The sequence below is a fragment of the Dermochelys coriacea genome, chromosome 8 (assembly GCF_009764565.3).
Source record: "Dermochelys coriacea isolate rDerCor1 chromosome 8, rDerCor1.pri.v4, whole genome shotgun sequence".
NCBI classification, from domain to species: domain Eukaryota; kingdom Metazoa; phylum Chordata; order Testudines; family Dermochelyidae; genus Dermochelys; species Dermochelys coriacea.
This window is the reverse complement of record NC_050075.1, coordinates 18,219,780-18,239,093: the sequence shown is the minus strand read 5'-3', so window position 1 is coordinate 18,239,093 and position 19,314 is coordinate 18,219,780. Positions and strand designations below refer to the sequence as shown.

The 19,314-nt window shown below is 44.8% G+C and overlaps 1 protein-coding gene across 1 annotated transcript in view; it reads right to left on the bottom strand.

The window, feature by feature from the left end:
• Window positions 1–1,462: 1,462 nt before the first annotated feature.
• The window catches only part of SH3RF2 (SH3 domain containing ring finger 2), a 76,857-nt gene continuing 59,005 nt past the window's right edge, over window positions 1,463–19,314 (bottom strand). Inside the window, exons 6-10 of the mRNA XM_038412530.2 lie at window positions 16,979–17,073; window positions 14,411–14,581; window positions 10,167–10,399; window positions 7,026–7,384; window positions 1,463–5,867 (exon numbers count right to left, since the gene is read on the bottom strand). Of these exons, the coding sequence (XP_038268458.1) occupies window positions 5,580–5,867; window positions 7,026–7,384; window positions 10,167–10,399; window positions 14,411–14,581; window positions 16,979–17,073 (1,146 nt within the window). The 3' untranslated portion in view covers window positions 1,463–5,579. The remainder of the gene's footprint in view (window positions 5,868–7,025; window positions 7,385–10,166; window positions 10,400–14,410; window positions 14,582–16,978; window positions 17,074–19,314) is intronic.

Sequence of the window (19,314 nt, the reverse complement as noted above, 5' to 3'; positions counted from 1 at the left end):
GTGGCACTTGTTTGGGGGTATGCTCCATTCCATATTCAGTGTCATATAATGGATAGCTGTGTGGCTTTGCAAACTCGTGTGTCCACAGGTGATATGAAACCTCACTCATTTCACTGTATCTTGTCATTCATATGGAGAGGGGCGGTTTTTGTTTTGTTTTTCCATGAAAGGGAAGCTCCTGAACTGATGCTAATACAAGCTGGATCTGGTTAGTGTAAGTACAGTTTTGAGGAAGGACTTTAGTGGTTTATTCAGTGGGAATGGGCTGATTTTTCAGACGCTCTCCTACAATATATCCATGGGAGCTGCAGATGCTCCACATGTCTGAAAATCAGGCCACAAAAAAATTCATGTTACCAATTTTCACGCCTTTGCATGGATGGCAGGACTCAGGAAAGGGAGAAGGGAATATAGCTTTATCTCCATTACAGATTTCTTGCTGGGTACCTAACTTTGTATCCCCAGAATGAACGGTATTCTGTTATTAACAGTTAATCATTCTCATAATCTCTTTCTGCCTGAATGGAGTCTCTTGTGGGATAATCTGCCCCAGCTACAGGTTAACCTTACAAGGTGACTTTACCTCAACATATGTTTCTGTCTGAAGCTACTGGTGAATTAGTGTGTTGCTTCCTTTCTGTTCTCCTTCTTTAAATCTCTCTTTGGACGCAGACTGCTATAAACTGCCTGTGAGTTTCCAAAACTACTGATGGGCTCTCCTTTGCTCTTTCACCCTGATCTTTTGAGGTTCTGAAGTTACAATACCGTAGCCTTCTAAACCAGGGGTTAATTGTCAGTAATCAGAGATTTCAGAGTAGCAGCCGTGTTAGTCTGTATCCGCAAAAAGAAAAGGAGGACTTGTGGTACCTTAGAGACTAACAAATTTATTTGAGCATAAGCTTTCGTGAGCTACAGCTCACTTCATCGGATGCAATCAGAGAGGATCTCTGTTGGAGCTGCCTTAGGCTTCACAATCCATCACATCAGGCTAGGATGTTGATGAATGTGGGGTGTCATGAATCATGCTCAAGGCAAAATTGGAATTGACAGCCTCAAATCTGACAATTTTTTTTTTAAGCTGAAATGCCAGGAAAGGTATCTGCCATCAGTAACATTCTACATAGACAGGTTTCTGAGTGGTAGCCGTGTTAGTCTGTATCAGCAAAAAGAACGAGGAGTCCTTGTGGCACCTTAGAGACTAACAAATTTATTTGAGCATCAGCTTTCGTGGGCTAAAACCCACTTCATCGGATGCATGCCGTGGAAAATACAGTAGGAAGATATATCTATTTTCCACGGCATGCATCCGATGAATACACAGAGAACATGAAACCTTAATCAGTTTAACCTTAACTGATCACTCTCATTATAGTGGGTATGGCAACACCCACTTTTCATGGTGTGTGTGTGTGTGTGTGTGTGTGTGTGTGTGTGTGTGTGTGTGTGTGTGTATACAATGTATCTTCTTATTGTATTTTCCATGGCATGCATCCGATGAAGTGGGTTTTAGCCCACAAAAGCTTATGCTCAAATAAATTTGTTAGTCTCTAAGGTGCCACAAGGACTCCTCGTTCTTTATTCGATATAGAATCATTCTGTCTGTCTAGTGCGGAGACATACTGTATGTGTATGAGCAAAACATCTTGATCCCACTAGTTCATGATGCAACGAGCTTTTAAGTCTAAATAGAGCGTCTCCTTTACAATATTCCACTTTGTTCCAGCACTTGCATTCTGCACTTTAAGAACCTAATCTCTCCATCTTTGGAGGACATAGCTGGTGTGCACTCTCTCTCTTTAACTTCCTCCTATGGACATGAAGCGCTGAGTGAAATTCGTGCATTGGAAGAGAACTGAAATGGCTGCTCCAAGTCCTGCTGTACTGGCAAGGAAGCGGAAGTTTAACTCCCCACCTTACAAAGAATAGCTGCCATTGTATATTGTAAAAATCTTAACTGCTCAGGGTGGCACATGCCTCAGCATTCACATGCCCAGTCCTTGCAGCCCGAAAGGAGGAAGCTTTCGCTGCTTAATGGCAAGCGAGCCTTCACAGGGCTTTGTGACTTTAAGGTAAATGCTTTAGATCATGGATGTCAGGCCCATGGGCCACATTCAGTTCAGAGCAACTACACCTCTGGCTCTAGAAATGGCCTAATCAAGACAATCACACTAGGCTTGGTTCTAGTGTGTTCATATGAATGGGTAAAATGGCTTTTTCCAAAGGTGTAAAAGGCAAAAGCCCGCATAGCCTCTCTATTTTGAACCCAAGGTTTCACTTTCTACTGTTTTCTACACCTGCAGCATTTGCCAGTGACTCCATCTGTATAATTAATTCTCCTAGGTGGCTTCCCTCCTCGGGCCCTCCCCATGCTCTGACCAAGCTTCTTTGGATGAACCTCGTGAGGAGTCAGCTGTTGAAATCTGTTGGTTAGTATATCAGCAGATTTCAGAGTGGGTCATAGAAAGCCACCTTACTTTTCATCAGTATGCTGTAAATCGTCATTTGGAGGTAGGGCACGAGCAGGCCAACCTGCCTAGCTATAGGTGTAAACTACTAAAAGATCTGATCCAGGCCATGTTTGTTAGGCTTTTCTGTCTCCTTGAGTGCATTTGGGGGAATCTAGTGCTTTTTGGTGCAGTTTTTTTAAAGGGGTTATGAATCTTTAGCTAAGGGATATTGTCTCTAAAATGTTCATTAGTCATCGGAGTGACAATTTTTAGCAAAACCGAACGGCTTGATTTTTCCACTTGTTTGCATCTTGTGTTGTCATTTATGTCTGGGCATATTGAGGGTACATTGCTACTTCTCATTTGGTAGTGGTTTACATCCCTTTGGCCCAAGTCTTAGGCTATGTCTGCATTTTGTACAGGGAGTGTAATTCTCAGCTTGAGGAACCTACCCACGCTAGTTCTGATGCAGTTAGCATGTTAAAAACAGAGCGTAGCCACAACAGTGTGGGTGGTGGGAGGGGCTACTTGCCTCCATGTACATGCCTACCCTCTCAGACGGGTACATACTTCAGGTGGCTAGTCCGTGTTGCCAGTGTAACTAGGCTCTCTATTGTGTGTGGTAGCTTGATCAGAGAGAGTGCATGTATGTCTCCACCAGCTGAGAATCACACCCCCAGCTCCAAGAGTAGACATACCCTAAATGACAGCACACAGTACAAGGCAGTGGAGAATCAGGCCTTTTGTCTCTGCCATTGGTGGCCTCTGGCCACGGAATGGGTTTTTTTAAATTTGTGAAAGCAGATGCCAATTGCTAGCACTTGTGCAGTGTTACGATGAGCTACTAAACCCAGGGGTGCTGGAACAATTTTTACAGTGGGGGGTGCTGAAAGCCATTAAACTAAACTGTAAACCTGTAAATAAAAGAAACCACTTCAAGCTAGTGGGTGCGGTAGCACCCCTAGTTCCAGCACCTACGACACACGAGAGCTTCTGAGGGTGGGGTAGGGGAGGCAGATTATTTCACCATGGGGTTTCTTGCTCCATTTTTCTGAAGCATCTGGTGCAGTCATAGGCAGTATACTGGACTAGGTGCACTACAGATCCCAGCTGGCAGTCCTTCTGTCCCTAAGGTCGTCTATTGCCCTAAAATTCCACAGACCAATAATTGTATTTAGCATTGTTGATTTTTAGGTGTTTAGTTTTAGGCAAAATCTGGCTGCTTCTTTGTTTTTATTTTTTAATCCCAAACTTTTGTCTAAGAGGGGTTATATCTCTTTTAATCTAAAACTAGGAATCCTAATTATTGGGCTATGAAAGGACTGGGGCTCTCGGACACTTCTGGGTACCATGAGTCTCTGCTTCCAGACTCTGCAGATGCATTGGGCTGAGGAAGAGGGTACAGATTAAGGAGGCTGGGATGGGAAGGATTGGGTAGGATTAGACACACATCATTCCTGTTCTGGCTCTTTGGCAGGCAAAAAAGATATAGTCCTATCTGGCTAGCTGGAGTCAATTGTGTAACTATGTGTCATTTAATTTATACTACTAATAGCTGAAGGAGATTTTCAAATAGTTTAAGGTGCTAGGGGGCTGTGCTTTTGGAATGGGAGGATCTGAGTTCTACCACTGTTAAATTTTGAGAGGCCTTGGTGTGTAACACAGAGATAACTGTGCTTTGCTAGAGGTTACAGTATATTTATTTCTGTATGTAAACATGAAAAAAACCTGTCTGTTCACAGCATGGCTTCATCCATTGCCCTTCCTTAATTCCAAGAGAGAACTTCCCCCTTGGAGGCTGTCCCAATGATCCAGAAAGCTTAGAGTGACTTATTGAGTTAATTTGATTGGGTCTGTGTAATGAACCAAGAATGTTACTTTACAATGGTCTTTGAACCAGCACAACAGTCATTGTCATGAGATCGAATGCTCCCATGCTCCAGCTGGAAAGGGAATGGACCGTCTTTGCACTGGCACTAGAAACAAAAGTACACACAGACAAGCAAACCCGTTGTGCCAATTTGCTAAACATCAGTCACAGAGGAAGGGCTGGATACACTTTCCAGTTCTGCTTATCATTTCTGTGGCTCCACAGCTAAGAGGGAGAGTGAAAGATCAATTGAAGGTAGGGGATGAAGAGAGGGAAGGAAGGGTATGTGTCACGGAGATGTGCAAATCTCCTTCATATTGTTTAGAGAAATATGTCGTGAACTTCAATATGGACCCAGATTTTTAAAAATCCATTTAGGATTTAAATAGGGGGAAATAACATTGCAGCTGAATCACAGGCATCTAGGAAGTGCTGCCTATACTGTGCACAAATCAGAAAAAAACCAACCAGCAGAAGCAAGATCCAAATCACATGACTGCAAGGACCCAATGACTGTCATAAACAGCTGCAACTTAGTACTGATTGCAGGGCAGGGTTCTCTTTCCCAGAAAATTACCTCTATTCCCAGGCTCAAAAAACTGAAGCAAAAACCCACCAAAGGGGAACTTGAAAATTCATCTAGGAACTGCCTGAATTTGATTTATGGTTTCTTTATTCTATAGAGCTGAGAAAGGTAATGAACCAGAGTTTTGATCTCTATGGGCTTTTATAGCAGAAAGGAGACCAAAAAAGGTTTAACTATTTCTGATATATGCACACTTCTTCCCTCTTCCACTGTTCTATAAGGCTGGCTGCAAGATATTGGAGGATACCAGAGAACACTGGTTTTGCAGGGACCACAAACCCATTCCATGTTGATCTGTGGTGCTTGCATCTACTCATTGGGGCAGTGTGGGCTGATGACATTTGATGCATTGCCATGACATACAGATGTGGCTTGTGGGTCAGATGCATTTAAAATGAGACTCTACCATAAAATTAGAGAGAGGTGCTGACCCCCATGCTAGTTTCTCAGAGGCCCACGAGTTACTGGCTGGCCAGCTGCAGATATTATGAGTGCCTGAAGGAGGCCTTGCTCCCCATGGAACTGGGCTCTAGTAAGTGCCTGACTGGATCTCTAGCTCTTGTAAGGAGAAGCCAGGGTGGTGGCAGGTTGGTGTGAGGTCTGTGGGGAGCTTATTTTATCACAGAGGCGAAAGCCCCATTTGAAAAGGAAAGCAATTGAATGGGAAAAAAACCTGTCAGTTCTCAGAAACGCTGCTGTAGTTCTTTTTGGTAGGGAAGGTCAGTTGCCCAGCCTGGGCAGAAAGATCCAGCGATGGTGTCTTTGGGTGTGGCGTCCTCCTCAGATGCACTGGGCTGGAGCTGAGTCGGTGCGAATAGAGAGCTGTCATGTCAGGGCCTACGGTGTTTGCTTCTGGCTGGGCTGTCTGCTCAGTGTTGCCACTGGGATGGTTTGGCGACGGCTGTGAGCTGTGCCGCTTGGACGGAGGCGGGCTGTAGTTCTGAAATCTCACCGTTTTCACTTGCTGAAATGTGAACAGAACCAAGAGTTACTACTGCAGAAACGCAATGAATCTCTTCCTTGCTTTGATCTGCCTTGGCATGGTGCTGCTAGGATGGAGCACAGATACTTTTCCTGCAGGCGACTGGGTATACAACAGCGGGTGTGTGTGTGCCCCACACCTGGGATGGTGTGCAGCAGTGGAGTGATTAGAGGCTTTACAACGTGTACTGTACCAGGCGGGAAACATCAGAAGAGCATAGAGGATACCAGAAAAACTGGATACCACACAATGGGGGCAATATGAGAACCTAGAGAGGCAGGAATGGATACAGCATGAGTTAAGATGGAGGAGAACAAAGGAGAGAGGCTATGGAATGGTGGGGAGACCTCTGAGAGAGGCTGACCTCTAGCCTGCTGTGCCATTCACCCAGAATACATAACCTGATTTCCATCCTCTGGCTCTCTTTTACCTGGGACTCTGGAAAGATTAATCTCTAGCTAATATGCTAACCAGAAACCTCTGGGCTGGCCTCATTTTGTGAGACTTGTGTGGCTTTTACAAAGTTATTCTGCAGGTGCCATCTGTGGGGAAAGTTGTCACCAGGGTAGTTTCACTCCTCCAATGGAACCATTTGTTTTGTGTGTGTGTTTTTTTTTTTTTACTGCAGATGTCAATCAGAAAACACCCAACCTATTCAGCAGAGAAGCAATTAACACACAAGCAAAGGGAGCCAGACAGCAATCTCAAAAGCCCTGGTAGGACAAGCCTGAGTTCTAATAGCCAGATTCGGCGCTCCTTACTCATTTCTCTCTCATATCCTCATGGACTCTTGCCTGGGTTAAGGTCTGGGTAAAGATGTGAGGATTTGGCCATAAGTGGACAGAAGAGTTCAAAATATCTGCCCCTGTGAATGGTTTCATTCCAACAACAATAAACTTAGGGTGGGGTTGGGTGTAGGAGAGGGAGCAAAATCCTGAGACCTTTACTCAGGCACAAATCCCAGTGAATCACATTGGGAGTCCTGCCTGAATATGGACTCACTGAAGTAAGGACCTCATGGGAATTGAACCATGGTGAATAGTCAGCTAAACCTAAGGTCAGTCCCAGCAGGATTTTCTGGACTTTCCAGAGGTGGAGGGTCAGTGTACTGCTCCTTGCAATGACTCAACCTTACGCTACCTTTTCGGTGCTGTTCCGGGAGGTATCTGGTTTCACCAGGATGGAGGGCGGAGCTGATGGTGGTGGCTTTGGAGATGGCTCGCTTTTTGCTGGGGATTCTTTGGCATCCAGGATCATTGAGCTACATACAGAAGGAGATCTACTTTCACCTGCCCTGGGCACAAGCAGCAACGAAGCATCATGGGAGGCGCTTGGCCTGGCTCCTGGGTCCGCCATGCCAGGGGTGACAGGGGGCTGAGAGGAGACATGCTGGTAAAGCTGAAGTTGCTGGGGCCTCATCGTTGCAACTGGAGCGCGACTGAGGGAGCCGACAACCTGAGGAAGAGCTCCGGGCTGCACAGGTCTCTGCAGTGATCCATCTGGGGACAAAGATTGTTTTGAAGTCAATCGGAGATGAAGGTTAAAATAAATAGGTGCCAATGGGCAAATATGAAAATTAGAAAAGACAAAAACTCTCATGTTCCATCCCCTTCCACCAGCTCTTGTTGGCTGCTGAGACTGTCTGCTGTCTGAGGCAGGATCTGACTGAATTTCTACAGGTCTGCAGGGGCCTTTGCATGTAGTTAGGGGCCCAATATAAATAACAGATGAGCAAAAATGACTTCTTCCACTCCCCACACTTTGCAGGTAACGGATCGTGCCCTTTTTATCTGAAAATCTCAAAGCTTAATGAATTCATTTCCCCAGCATTTCTTTGTATTTGTACAGTGCCTAGCACAATGGGGTCTCAGTCTGGCTGGGGCCTCAGCATGCTGGGGCAATACAAATACTAAGTGTGGTACTAGAAAAGTACTATTGTCGTCATTTTCCAAATGTCAGGAAATGAGGCACACAGACAATGTGACTAACACTAGACAACGCAATGAGTCTGTGATGGAGTCCGGAATAGAACTGAGGAGCCAGAGTCCCCTGCTTTAACCACTGGACTATACTCCCCTCCTCTTTGTCAGTTTATGTAGGCTCAACTCAATCCATGGAATTTAAAAATAAAAAAGTCCTTAATTCTTCTGCCTTCTGTATGGCAGTGGGCAGGACAGGCTTGATGCTCCTCGATCCACCTGTATGCTGCAGGACCATTAAAGACTCTACAACTATCTCAGGCTTTGAGCCATGTTAACACAGCATAACAATATTGAATTTCCACGTTGGACACTTGCATCAACAGGTGAGGCAATGACACGTCACACACTGATTCGCCACAAAATTCTACTGCCCCTGCCCTGACAAATTGAAGTAGGTGGGTAGAACCCTAACCTAGAAGGATCTGATTCTGCCAGGTGCTAAGGTCCTTGGGTGAGGACCTTGCTTGCTGTGCACCCTCAACTACCATTGTCTTCACAGAAGTGGGCCCCTTTTTTTGCCAGTCAGCTAATCCCAAGAATGAGCCCTATACCTGAGCCCTCACTAGCAGGCCTCTCAGCTGTGTGGCATTTGTGGTTTGCACATCACAGCCTATTCCATTTGAATGTTTACTTTATAGGTGATGCATGCTTTATTCCTCTTGCAATTTCCTGCTGCTTGAAAGATTGATTTTAAATAGAACCACAGTGGGGAACGAGTCCTTTAAGGTAAAACAACTTCTAAGATAAATCCAATTTTGAGCCTAAAAACACTGACCGTGTCCTTTGCAAATGAACCTCACCCCCTGCCAGTGACTCTACATAGCTCAAGTAGCAGTTCAGGCTGAAACTATTGAAAAATGCATTGCTTAGTTGCTTAAATATAGCTGGAGATTTATTCCATGGCAGTCTGTGCTGTCTGAAATAAACCTTGCCAACCTCATGGAAAGAATGCAGCACGCTGAGCTCTGCGTAAGCCCGTGGAAAGGATCCTTTTGTGTGTTGAGTCAGGAATTTGGAATAGCAGGAGCTGGGAGAAAGGATGGTCTTGTGGTTAAGACAGGACTAAGAACAGGAGTCTTGGATTTTATTGCCAGCTCTGCTATAGACTTCCACTATGATCTTATTCATTCTGTGCTTGTTTCCCCATCTTTAAAATGGGTGCAAGAATACTTTCTTGTCTCATGCAGGCTTCTCTGATGATGATTGATATTTGTGGTGCTCAGCTATTACAGTTATGCCAATAAATAGATCTTACACTTCATCCTGATGAAGTGTGAGTATGCCCACTGGACTGAAATGCAGCCACTTCTGGAGTAGAAGGCAGCGATCAACCAACATAGCGAGCACTAAGGGAAGATTAGGGTCAAGGACGTGGGTCAAACACAAACTTGGACTCAAAGTGACATCTAACCCCTTGTTTGCACCCAAAAATCCAGTAGTGAGATGTCTAAGTGCTGTCAAATGCACCCACAATTATGTATGTTCACAAAATTTCACCTGCAGTTCTTTGCAGGTACAAAATCAGAGGCCATGTTGAAGCTCTTTGAAAGATCAAAGCTTTAAATTCTGGAGGAGCCAAATTGATCCCTCTGTAACTCCCATGACTCCAGCCCTAGTGCCTCAGCATTTAAGGACTCCTGCAAATCCCACTTCCTCTTCCTTCAAGCAGCCTGGAGATCAGTTAATTTAACAAGGAGGGACAAGGAGTGGGAAACGACAGTGCAGATCTAGTCAGCCTATGTGTGTTAACCAGGATGTATTTGACCGTTAAACCATCTCTCCTGACAGACCCCCCTCCCCCCCCCAGTCCATCCACCTGCAGGTTTTACACAAGACTAAGGCCTGGCCAACACGTAAAGGTTAAACTGACAGAGCTATGGCACTCAGGCATGTGAAATATCCACCCACTGGACCGTCGGAGCTCTGTTGATCCAATCCCTGGGGGAGATGCAGCCGATTGCCAGAAGAATGTCACTCGGGGAGGCGGAGTTCTTACAGCAATGGGAAGAACTCCTTCCATCACTGTAGGCTCCTGCTGTAACCCCGTAGTATAGACGCACAGCTATAGCACCATGGCTATGCCACTGTAGTGCCTATCATGTAAACATTGCCCCCATAGGCTTCCATCCCAGCTGGATGCGTTCTATGAAAAGGCCAGCTCTAAGAGCTGTAGCATGTTATTTATTACCAGTATTACCTCATTCCTGAGTCTGTGAGTGTTAATTAAAGGCTCCCAGTACCACTTGCCCACCTGGGAAAACATTCACAGGCCTGTCTTCACCTTCCCACCAGAACTTACTCTTCCTAGTACTGCCGCGTCCTCGCCTCAGTGATGTTTGTCCTGAGGTGGCCGGCACAGCTATGTTTCTCAGTGGCGAGGACAGCACTGTGGGCATGAAGGCTGATTTCAAAGGCCTGCTTTGCCTTGGGCCATTCTCTGAGATGCTCCCCTGGGAGGAGAGTGAGCCAGTGGATAATGTCCAAGTGGCATACAGGGAAGGTATCCTGGATTCAGAGAAATTGGGTGACTTCCTGCTGGTAAAGGGGTTGCGGGGGGAGGAGGAGAAAGAGAGAGAGTTAATTAAATATAGCTACAGAGAGGCACAATTCCAATCCAAATCTTCAGTCCCCCACACAGCATGGTGTATGTTTTTTTTTTGTTTTTGTTTTGGTTCAGCCCATTATAAAGAAAAGGACTGTTTGCAAAACTGTGGAGCCAGATGAGAATTTTTAACAGCCCACCCGTCCCTAGAGTTCATCAGGTTAAAAAAAAACCCTTCTGGAATCCATGCAGCTCACTTTCTGGTTCCATTAGAGCAATCATTCTCAGCCCTATTGCTCCCATCACTTCCACATGCCCACTTTATACCTGGGCCTTCTCAGACATGACCTAGAATTCTTTGCAACAGTTCCCATGGGGTGCCAAAAGGAAGGGGGGCTTTTAGGGGCCAGTGTTCTTCCATAATGCCAGCAGGGGACATGCCAGGTAATTATTGTGTGGAGCTGCAGCATTTGTCCCACTTACTAATGTTTTAAGCAGCACAGAAGCCATCAAAATCTTGCAGACACTGTCAGGAGTCGTATGTAAATACTCATCATTAGGTTTGCACTCCACCCATTGAGTTAGGGAAGGAAAGCTATTGTGCTGTAGTTAGCTTAACATGCTCTGAAGCTAGCTTGGTGAATTAACCTCACCTGGTGTTCTGGTCTGATCTGTGCCTCTCCAAAGGGAAATGGGACCATTTCAGTGTTACTGTAAAAATTCCATGCAGCTAAAACATGCTGGTTTTGCTCATTTGGCCTGTGTCCGACCAATTGTCCTGCACTGAATGAGCTGGGCAAGAGAGCCCATTGGCTCGTTGACATCACACCTTGGCTCTTGGTACAGCTCTCACCAGAAAGCGCTAAAGGGAGTACAATGATCCTTAAGGAAAAGGCTCTGGCAGCTTTCACACTCCTTGCCCTTCTGACTCTGGTTGCCCAGCTGCTGTTCGGGCCCCATTGCGAGCAGCTGTCACTTCCCATTATTCCTGTCCTCATCTGCTTTCCTTGGAGAGGGCATGTTGGCTTTTTCACCTAAATCCGTTAAATTGCCATAAAGGCCTTCAATCTCCCACATCAACGTGATGCTTAATAACTCTCCCAAATGCTCTTAATTCAGTGGGAAAGTCAGTCAGGGTAAAGGCTGTCTGCTAACTCCTCTAAAAGGGGAAAGATGGCTCCTTCTGACTCTTCTTTTTCCCTTCCCATGACTTTCTTGGACAGTAGAAGAATGATTTATGGTTTAATAACAGAGTGGCGATTTATCAAAATAACTGGCGCATCAATTTATTATGATGAACTGTCCAAAGGAGGATACAGAAGAGCAGCTCCAAAATTGGTGCTTATGGCTGAGGTGACTTTAGGCTAGCTGGCATTGTGTTGGATTGTTTGTTTGCTCTGTTTAGCAGGGAGTTGGGGCCATGGTGTCATCAGAGGCTGTATTGCAGAGAAATGAGCCAAAAAGACAAAGAATAATCACTGGCTCCCTTTAAATCAGGGAGGGCTAATGCTGGGATCAAAGCAGCAGCATCATCTTCAGTCTGAACTGAGAATTTAACACAGTGAAATATAAGCAGGAAAAGAAAAAGGAGCCAGAGTCTATCTGTCAATGTCAGAGATAATGTGGAGGGAGTTAGGCCACCATTAAGCTATTTCAGTGGGTCAAAGCCTGAGTTCCTTGATAAGTTTTGACATAGTCCAAACTGAGGCACACTCCCAAAGCTGATCGCTCCTTCATCCAAAAGGCAGCACCCCTTCACACCATCCTGGGGCACTGGTTCAGGAGTGACTCACCAGGCAGGCAGCCACCTGCAAATCCCCAATACCCGCTTCTGACACCACCCTGGAGTTTGTACTGTGTCTGTGGCTTTCCAGGACTTTGCAGTCTCTAGGGCATGCTAGCTGCACTGGACTTCATGGCCATACATTAACATAGAACTCAACTTCGGTTGTTAAAGCACAGGCATCTTGGGCAGGAGCCAGAGGAGAAGCTCATGTTATCCGTGTATCAGAATTCTGGCTTATCTCTGCTCTGCCACTAGAGGGTAACACACACCTTGAGCTGGTCTGACCTTTCCTCAGTGCTGAGGTACTCAGTTCCTGGCAAGGTTTCTGAGATAGGGCATGCTATCCTTTTGGAATTAGGAAGTCCCAGGCAGTTGGGTGCATGACTGCCTAGCTAGGATTAAATCCCCAGACCTCATTTTCCCTGTCATGTGTGCTGAGTTTTTGAACTAGGCATGAAGGGTTTAAGCAGTTGGGAAGCAGATGCAGATAGGGCTTGTGAACCTTCCAGGCCTGGCTGCTGTATCTGAAAAGTGGGGGCAACAGTGGGGGAAAGTCTAGAGGACAGAGGGTCTCATTCCCCATTGCTCTGCACCAGACAGGGCTGTTTACACCAGTGTAAAATGCTCCTAGACCAGGATGGGAATGTTTTACTTCACTTTGCAGTTGGGTAAGTGACTGTGCAGAGTGCAGGGCAATGAAGAATCAGGCCCTATGTTACACTGCTCATCTTCCAGAAAGGATGTGCTTTCTCGTTGAACCCATTTATACGAAATCAAGATGGGGAGAACTTTTGTTTGGGGAACTACTCCTAGCGCTGGTGTGGAGCAGCCCCTCCTGTGACAGTCTCCTTTCTAAGTGCTGACCAATCACATCTCGAGGTGCTATTTATTGATATCTATAAATCAGTCAATTGGATTTGTACAGCACCGATCACCATAGTACCGAGCACCTGGCAATCCTTCATGTATTTACCCTCACAACACCTCCCTGGAGTAGGGAAGTGGTATTTACCGTGTTTTTATGGCTGCAGGTACGTGCTAGAGTGCTTTCTCTAGTCCAGTTTTGAATAACCAAATGGTGGCACTATTCCCTTTGGCAGACTGTTCTGCAAACCAATCGAGTCCCTCCTGGCACTCACTCTCGTCTCTGACACTCAAGCTTCATTTTCACATGCATTACTTCATCTCCCTATTCCTTGGATCAGCCCAAACAATTCCGCTCCCACCGTGGCATTCACACCCTTGAGTGATAGGCCGTTGCATCTGTAAAAGGGGCTGTGTTGCTTTGATGTGGTCACAGATGAAAGGAAAGTGGGTAGGTTTGGAAATCATCCCCACAAGTCCTTAGCTGTTCATCTCTGCATGTCGCTCTCCTGCTTTACTCTGGTGTCCATCCCTGCCTTGCTTGTAAGAGAGAAAAGAAACTGAAGCAATCCACAATGCATTTTTCAGCAGTGGAATCTCTGCTTTTAAAAAAAAAAAGCCACGATGTTCCTAAAAGATGTTGCCTAGGTATTGACTTTACTTTAGGGGGTTGCTAATGCACATTTTTATATTGCTAGGTCAATTGCCTTCCAACTCTTGGAGCAAACAGCTGCTCTGACGACAGTGCTTTGATTCCAGTAGGGTCCTGAAACAAATATAAAGGGGATTCTTTCTGGGCACAGAGAGATCCTGTGGTTCCTGTTAGCTCTTTGGCTCCAAAATAACTAAGCATGTTGCCACATGTTACTAAACAGGGTTTCCTTAAATCCTGGAGTGGACTGAGCAGTATTGAAAAGGGCTTCTGACTGCATTACACTGTTGACATTTCAGATTCAAAAGAGACGAATGAAGGATGTCGCCATACTGCTCATCTGTCCATCTTATCCAGACCATACGGTAATTCCTGTGAGCACACTGATCCATCCAATTGGGTATCTTACAGCTGGTGGTGGCCAGTGCCTGATCTTCAGAGGGAGGTAAAAGCACATATAGCGGATGTGGCCAATGGCATAGTACAGAAGGGGATAATGTGAAATGAGATCCAGTTATTTCGGAGGGGTGGCAGCAGGACAGCATTCCATATACCCATGGTGTTGATAGCCATGATCAATATTCTAGTAACATCTCACTGCCCTGGAGCCAGGCAGTGGGCTTTCATTATATCCCCCCCAGGATTACCCACTGTACCACTCCCTCTACAAATACATTATTTCACATAAGGAAATCAGACCTGAAAAGGGGGACGACATAGTTACTGGGGAAGATCCCAACTCTTCCAGTGACCAATGACATTCCCCTGAGCCAGCCTTCGTGGTACTTCCCGAAAACGCGAACACCTTCTCCCTTCTGCAAATCCAGCTCCTCCGGTCCATGAGCGGTGTAGGAGTGTAGAGCGACGCACCTGGTGATGCACAGGAAATTAGAGAAGCACAGACATGCACTATGGAAAATTTGCCTCCCCCGTGTGCCGTAAGGATAGGAGATGACACAACAACCCTGTTTCTAATCATTCTGGGAGCTGATGCTGTTGGTTCTATGTGAGTAGAGCCTATTGCCTGAAGCATCTTCAGATAGCACTCGCATCGTATATCTGGGTGCTGTCATGAATGTGGAAAGGCTTTGTAGGAAGGAAACTGCTTACATCTTAAGGCCAGGGGGGATATGAATAAAAGAAAAGCTACCAGAAATGAAACAGTCTTTGTCAACATTTTTTGACCTAGAACTGTCAGTCTCAGCCAAAGGGGCCCAGTATTGGGGATGGAGGGGGCTGTTTTTATTCTCAAACCGTGAATACTCCACTGAATAACTGATTAGGGATGGAGTTATGCCTGTTCCCAAAGCAGAGCAGCACTAGAGCGCAGGTGAGGTGCACCACGCAAAAGACTGTGTCAAGGAGGCATTATATCTTTGAAAGGCACAATGGGATCAGTATGTGGTCAGCAACAGGACTTGTTAACCTGGGTCTTCCTGCCAGCATCTGTTGGTTATAATCTCACCCAGACACGCCCAAAGGGACTGTGAGCTCCATAGAAAGCATTAGCCAGATACCCCACCCCATTTACTTTGCTTTCCTCAGCATGTACTGCGAAATTATGGCTGTCTCCTGTACAAGTGTTTGGGGGCTCCCTGCAACCTGTCTCTCCTGCTTAGCAAACCTGCTCAGAGAGCTGTGTTTAAAAAACAAAACAAAACAAAAGAACTCCACTGATTCCAGTTGTATAATGAGATCACTTGTTCTCAGCAGGGGGCCTCATGAGACAGAATGGCAAAAAATAAGGAAAACAAAACATCAAAAATCTCATCCACTTGTTTTTCAATTTTACCCTTTTCCCAGGGCCCTGTGGCTTCTTTTTTTTAAAAAAAAGAACTTTTATTTGTCTCCAAGGAGACACACATTTTATCTAATTGCATTGGGTTTTTTTCTTCTCCCAAGTGGGATGTGGTCTGTTTTCAAATATTAATCTGAGTAGCAGATGCTACAGCACCTCAAAACCAAGTGTTATTAAAAAAAGGAGACTGTCAAGGACTTTTTGCTAGTTCTTAAAAGCGATTGTTCTCTCTCTGTTCGTCATAACAACCATTTGGAAGTTTGAAATTGAAATGTCTTTCCTTTATAAGAGGATTTTTCCTTCTATTATTTGTGCAGATGGGGCTAAATTCAGACCTGCTCTAACTTCCCAGTGGTTTATTTTTTTTTAATTGAAGTACCACTCTTAGGCGGTAGCTTGCACTCATGCTAGTTTGTTACTGTAGGTTCTGAGCAATGAACAGTCCAAATTAGGGACCCAATCCTACTAACACTTCAGTATAGCCCTAATTCTGCAAATTCTTCCACATGTGCTTAATTGCAACCCCTTGTACACTCTCATTTCAGGTCAATAGGATTACTCATGGATCTAGAGTAAGCATGTGTGTAAATCTTTGAAGGATCAGGGTCTGTGTATGTAAGTTTATGCATGAGAATAATTCAAGGTTATACACCTTCCTAATATGTATTTATCTTTGCAGGATCAGGATCTTGATTTTCAATGTAGAAGTGCTCATGAGCAGTAGACTGCATTCATGCTTGTTTGTTATTGTAGGGTTGCTTATCATGAGAGCTAGGCTGCTGATTCTTGTCCAGGAGACAGACAAACAAAACAACTGCAATATATTTATTTGCAAATTTTAACTCAACATGTATTTTTCTTTGAATGATTTGTTTTAAAAATCAATTAACTTTTAAATCGTTTCTTAATTAAAATAATTAGTTAAATTTAAAGAGCGTTTCAGTTCACTTTTAAAGAATTTTTGGTTTGAAAATGTAGAAACACATCAGTAATTCAACAGGCATTGGAAAGAGATAAACAATCAGGTACAAAAACCCACAGTGTTAGGATTGTAGTAACTGAAATATGAAGATCATACTAATTTAAAGTGAGCAAAAGCACTTGGAATGTATGAAAAGCCTTGTGTGCTGCCAATATTCTATCTGTATTTTTCTACAGCTCTATGTCCTTTCACTTGCCTAAGAGTCAGGCTGTGAGTTCAAGAGTTTTACTAGGGCTCAGTGATCTGGTGGCTAGAATGCATAAGAAATAACTAGGAGTCCAAAGAATCACAGCTTCTAATCTGATTTTAGCTCCTGATTGGTGTGTTACTTCATGAAAATACTTAGTGTCCATTCTGCCTTGGCTGGGTAAGCCCCCAGAAGCCCCACTGAAAATGAGATGCCATATATCTGAGATGGGCTTTCACTAGTCAAGCTCCCTGCCACCCTCTGAAACGAAAGCAACAAAGTTTCAATACTCATACGTACATATTAGCTGATATGTGTTGCTGAAGATGGGGAAGGGTGACAATGGCAGTTGAGTGCCCCAGGGATCCTGGTGCAGTATAATAAGAAGCACTGACCTGCAATGAAAAATGGAAACAAAGTAAGTAGAATAAAATGACCTTGAGTTTAGGCTCCCTCAGCCATCGGAACCCCACTGTGAAGAGAGTGAAACGAACCCACAAACATTTGCCACCACAGCCAGGAAACATGCCCTGTTCCACAAAAGTGCTCTGTTCCTTTGTTACCCCGATGGCCTTGAACATCACAGAATGGTTTGAGTAGGGACAGGGACAGACTGAATTCCAGCCCAGTTCAATAGTGATTGCTGCCATCTCTTCAATGGAGGTTGTCTCAATTAATTTCCTAGTGGACAGGTTATCTACATTCCAAACCTCTTGTCTACACCACAGTAGATGTTCATTGGCAACCTTGCTGTCAGTCACAGAAGAGATGTCCAAAAGCTGCATGGGTCATGGAAACTTAAGCTATTACCCGATCATCTCTCAAGGTGGCCTTTCTACCTCAACGCTGATGTACAGAGGTGGGTCAGTGAGGAGGAAGCTTGCATTGTTACTGCCCATGCTATGCCATTCTGTGAGTAAAGAGTAGTGTCTAATTTTGAGGGTTGTCAGCCCGGCACCTTTCGCTAGCCCCTACTGGACTTGCACTCACAGATAGGGCCTGATTTTCCCCTGACTTACACTGGTTTTACAGCTATGTTACTCCACTGCCTTCAGGGGAGCTATTCCTCATTTACACTGGTGTAAGTAAGAGGCTAATCAGCCCCACATACTTTAAAATGGAGGCAGAGTAGCGTTTTGCCTACTTTTGGAATTCAATACATCATTTTTTGATTCAGTTCTCCAGTTTATGGGTGGAGCTGGTTCTGCCCTTAGTGCTATTGCTGCCTGGCACAGAAAAATGGCCAGGTAGATACTTTCCTATTGCTGGCAAGGTGCCAAGCTACAGGTTTATTAGGAGGGCTAATCTTGTGTTTGTGGAGATTTTCATCACACTGATTAAACAGAATAAACGTCATTTAACAGCCATGACTTTCAAATGTTATGTCTGAACCCCCATTCCCCATAATCTGTAATCATGGCTGATCATATAAATATGAGATCCGCTCAAAGGTGGTGGAGTTCATTCCTCTCTTTGTTTTTTTCTCTTTCCTTTTGGATTACTTCTACAACAAGGCGAGTCCTTGATTCATTTGTTGGGACTGATATGCACTCCAGGCATGAAACCTAGAAGGGAAGAGGAGCTGGCAGGGGTTGACAAAATGTTATTTAAAATAACAAGTGTGATAACCAGGGGAAAGAATGTCACCTCAGACAGGTGAGTGGGACTGTATAATCATAATTTCGTTTACTAAACTCCAACCAAAGGCTGTGTATGATACACAAATAAGACAGTCCTTGTGTCAGGGAGCTTGCAGCAATAACAACAGTATTTATTAATTATTATCTGGTATTTATAGGGTGCATATCATCCTAAGGGATCAAAAAGCATTTCACACATATACAAAGCTCCACTGACATGCAGCCTCTTCTGGGGTGGCAGGTGATAACCACATGGCACACGGCAAGCTGCAGAATAGTTTGGGAAGTGGGGTCTTTTAGAGGTCAAAATTCCACAAATGATGTGACTATTGTTGAGGGATCACCTCCTTCCTGCCACAGTCCCAATGCACCAGTCATCCTAACACCCAGTTTGCACTTTTTTCATGTGAATCTCTAATGTTGGGGTGAGGGGCCTGAATCTGTGACTGTTGTCAAAGCAATTGCTGGTGGTCATGTTTAATAAAAGTCCCTTCCAGAGCTGCTGTTGAGGCAAAAGTTGCTGCCTAGAGATTTCCAAACACTGCTGCTGCTTTTACCATTGATGTCGGGCTGCCTGTTTCATCTCCCATAAGATGAGCATTCCTGGAGTCTGTGCTGCCAGAGTGACTGCTAGGAGATGTTTCAGAGTAGCAGCCGTGTTAGTCTGTATTCGCAAAAAGAAAAGGAGTACTTGTGGCACCTTAGAGACTAACAAATTTATTAGAGCATAAGCTTTCGTGAGCTACAGCTCACTTCATCGGATGCATTTGGTGGAAAATACAGAGGGGAGATTGATATATGCACACACAGAGAACATGAAACAACGGGTTTATCATACACACTGTAAGGAGAGTGATCACTTAAGATAAGCCATCACCAGCAGCGGGGGGGGGGGGGGGAAGGAGGAAAACCTTTCATGGTGACAAGCAAGGTAGGCTATTTCCAGCAGTTAACAAGAATATCTGAGGAACAGTGGGGGGTGGGATGGGGGGGAGA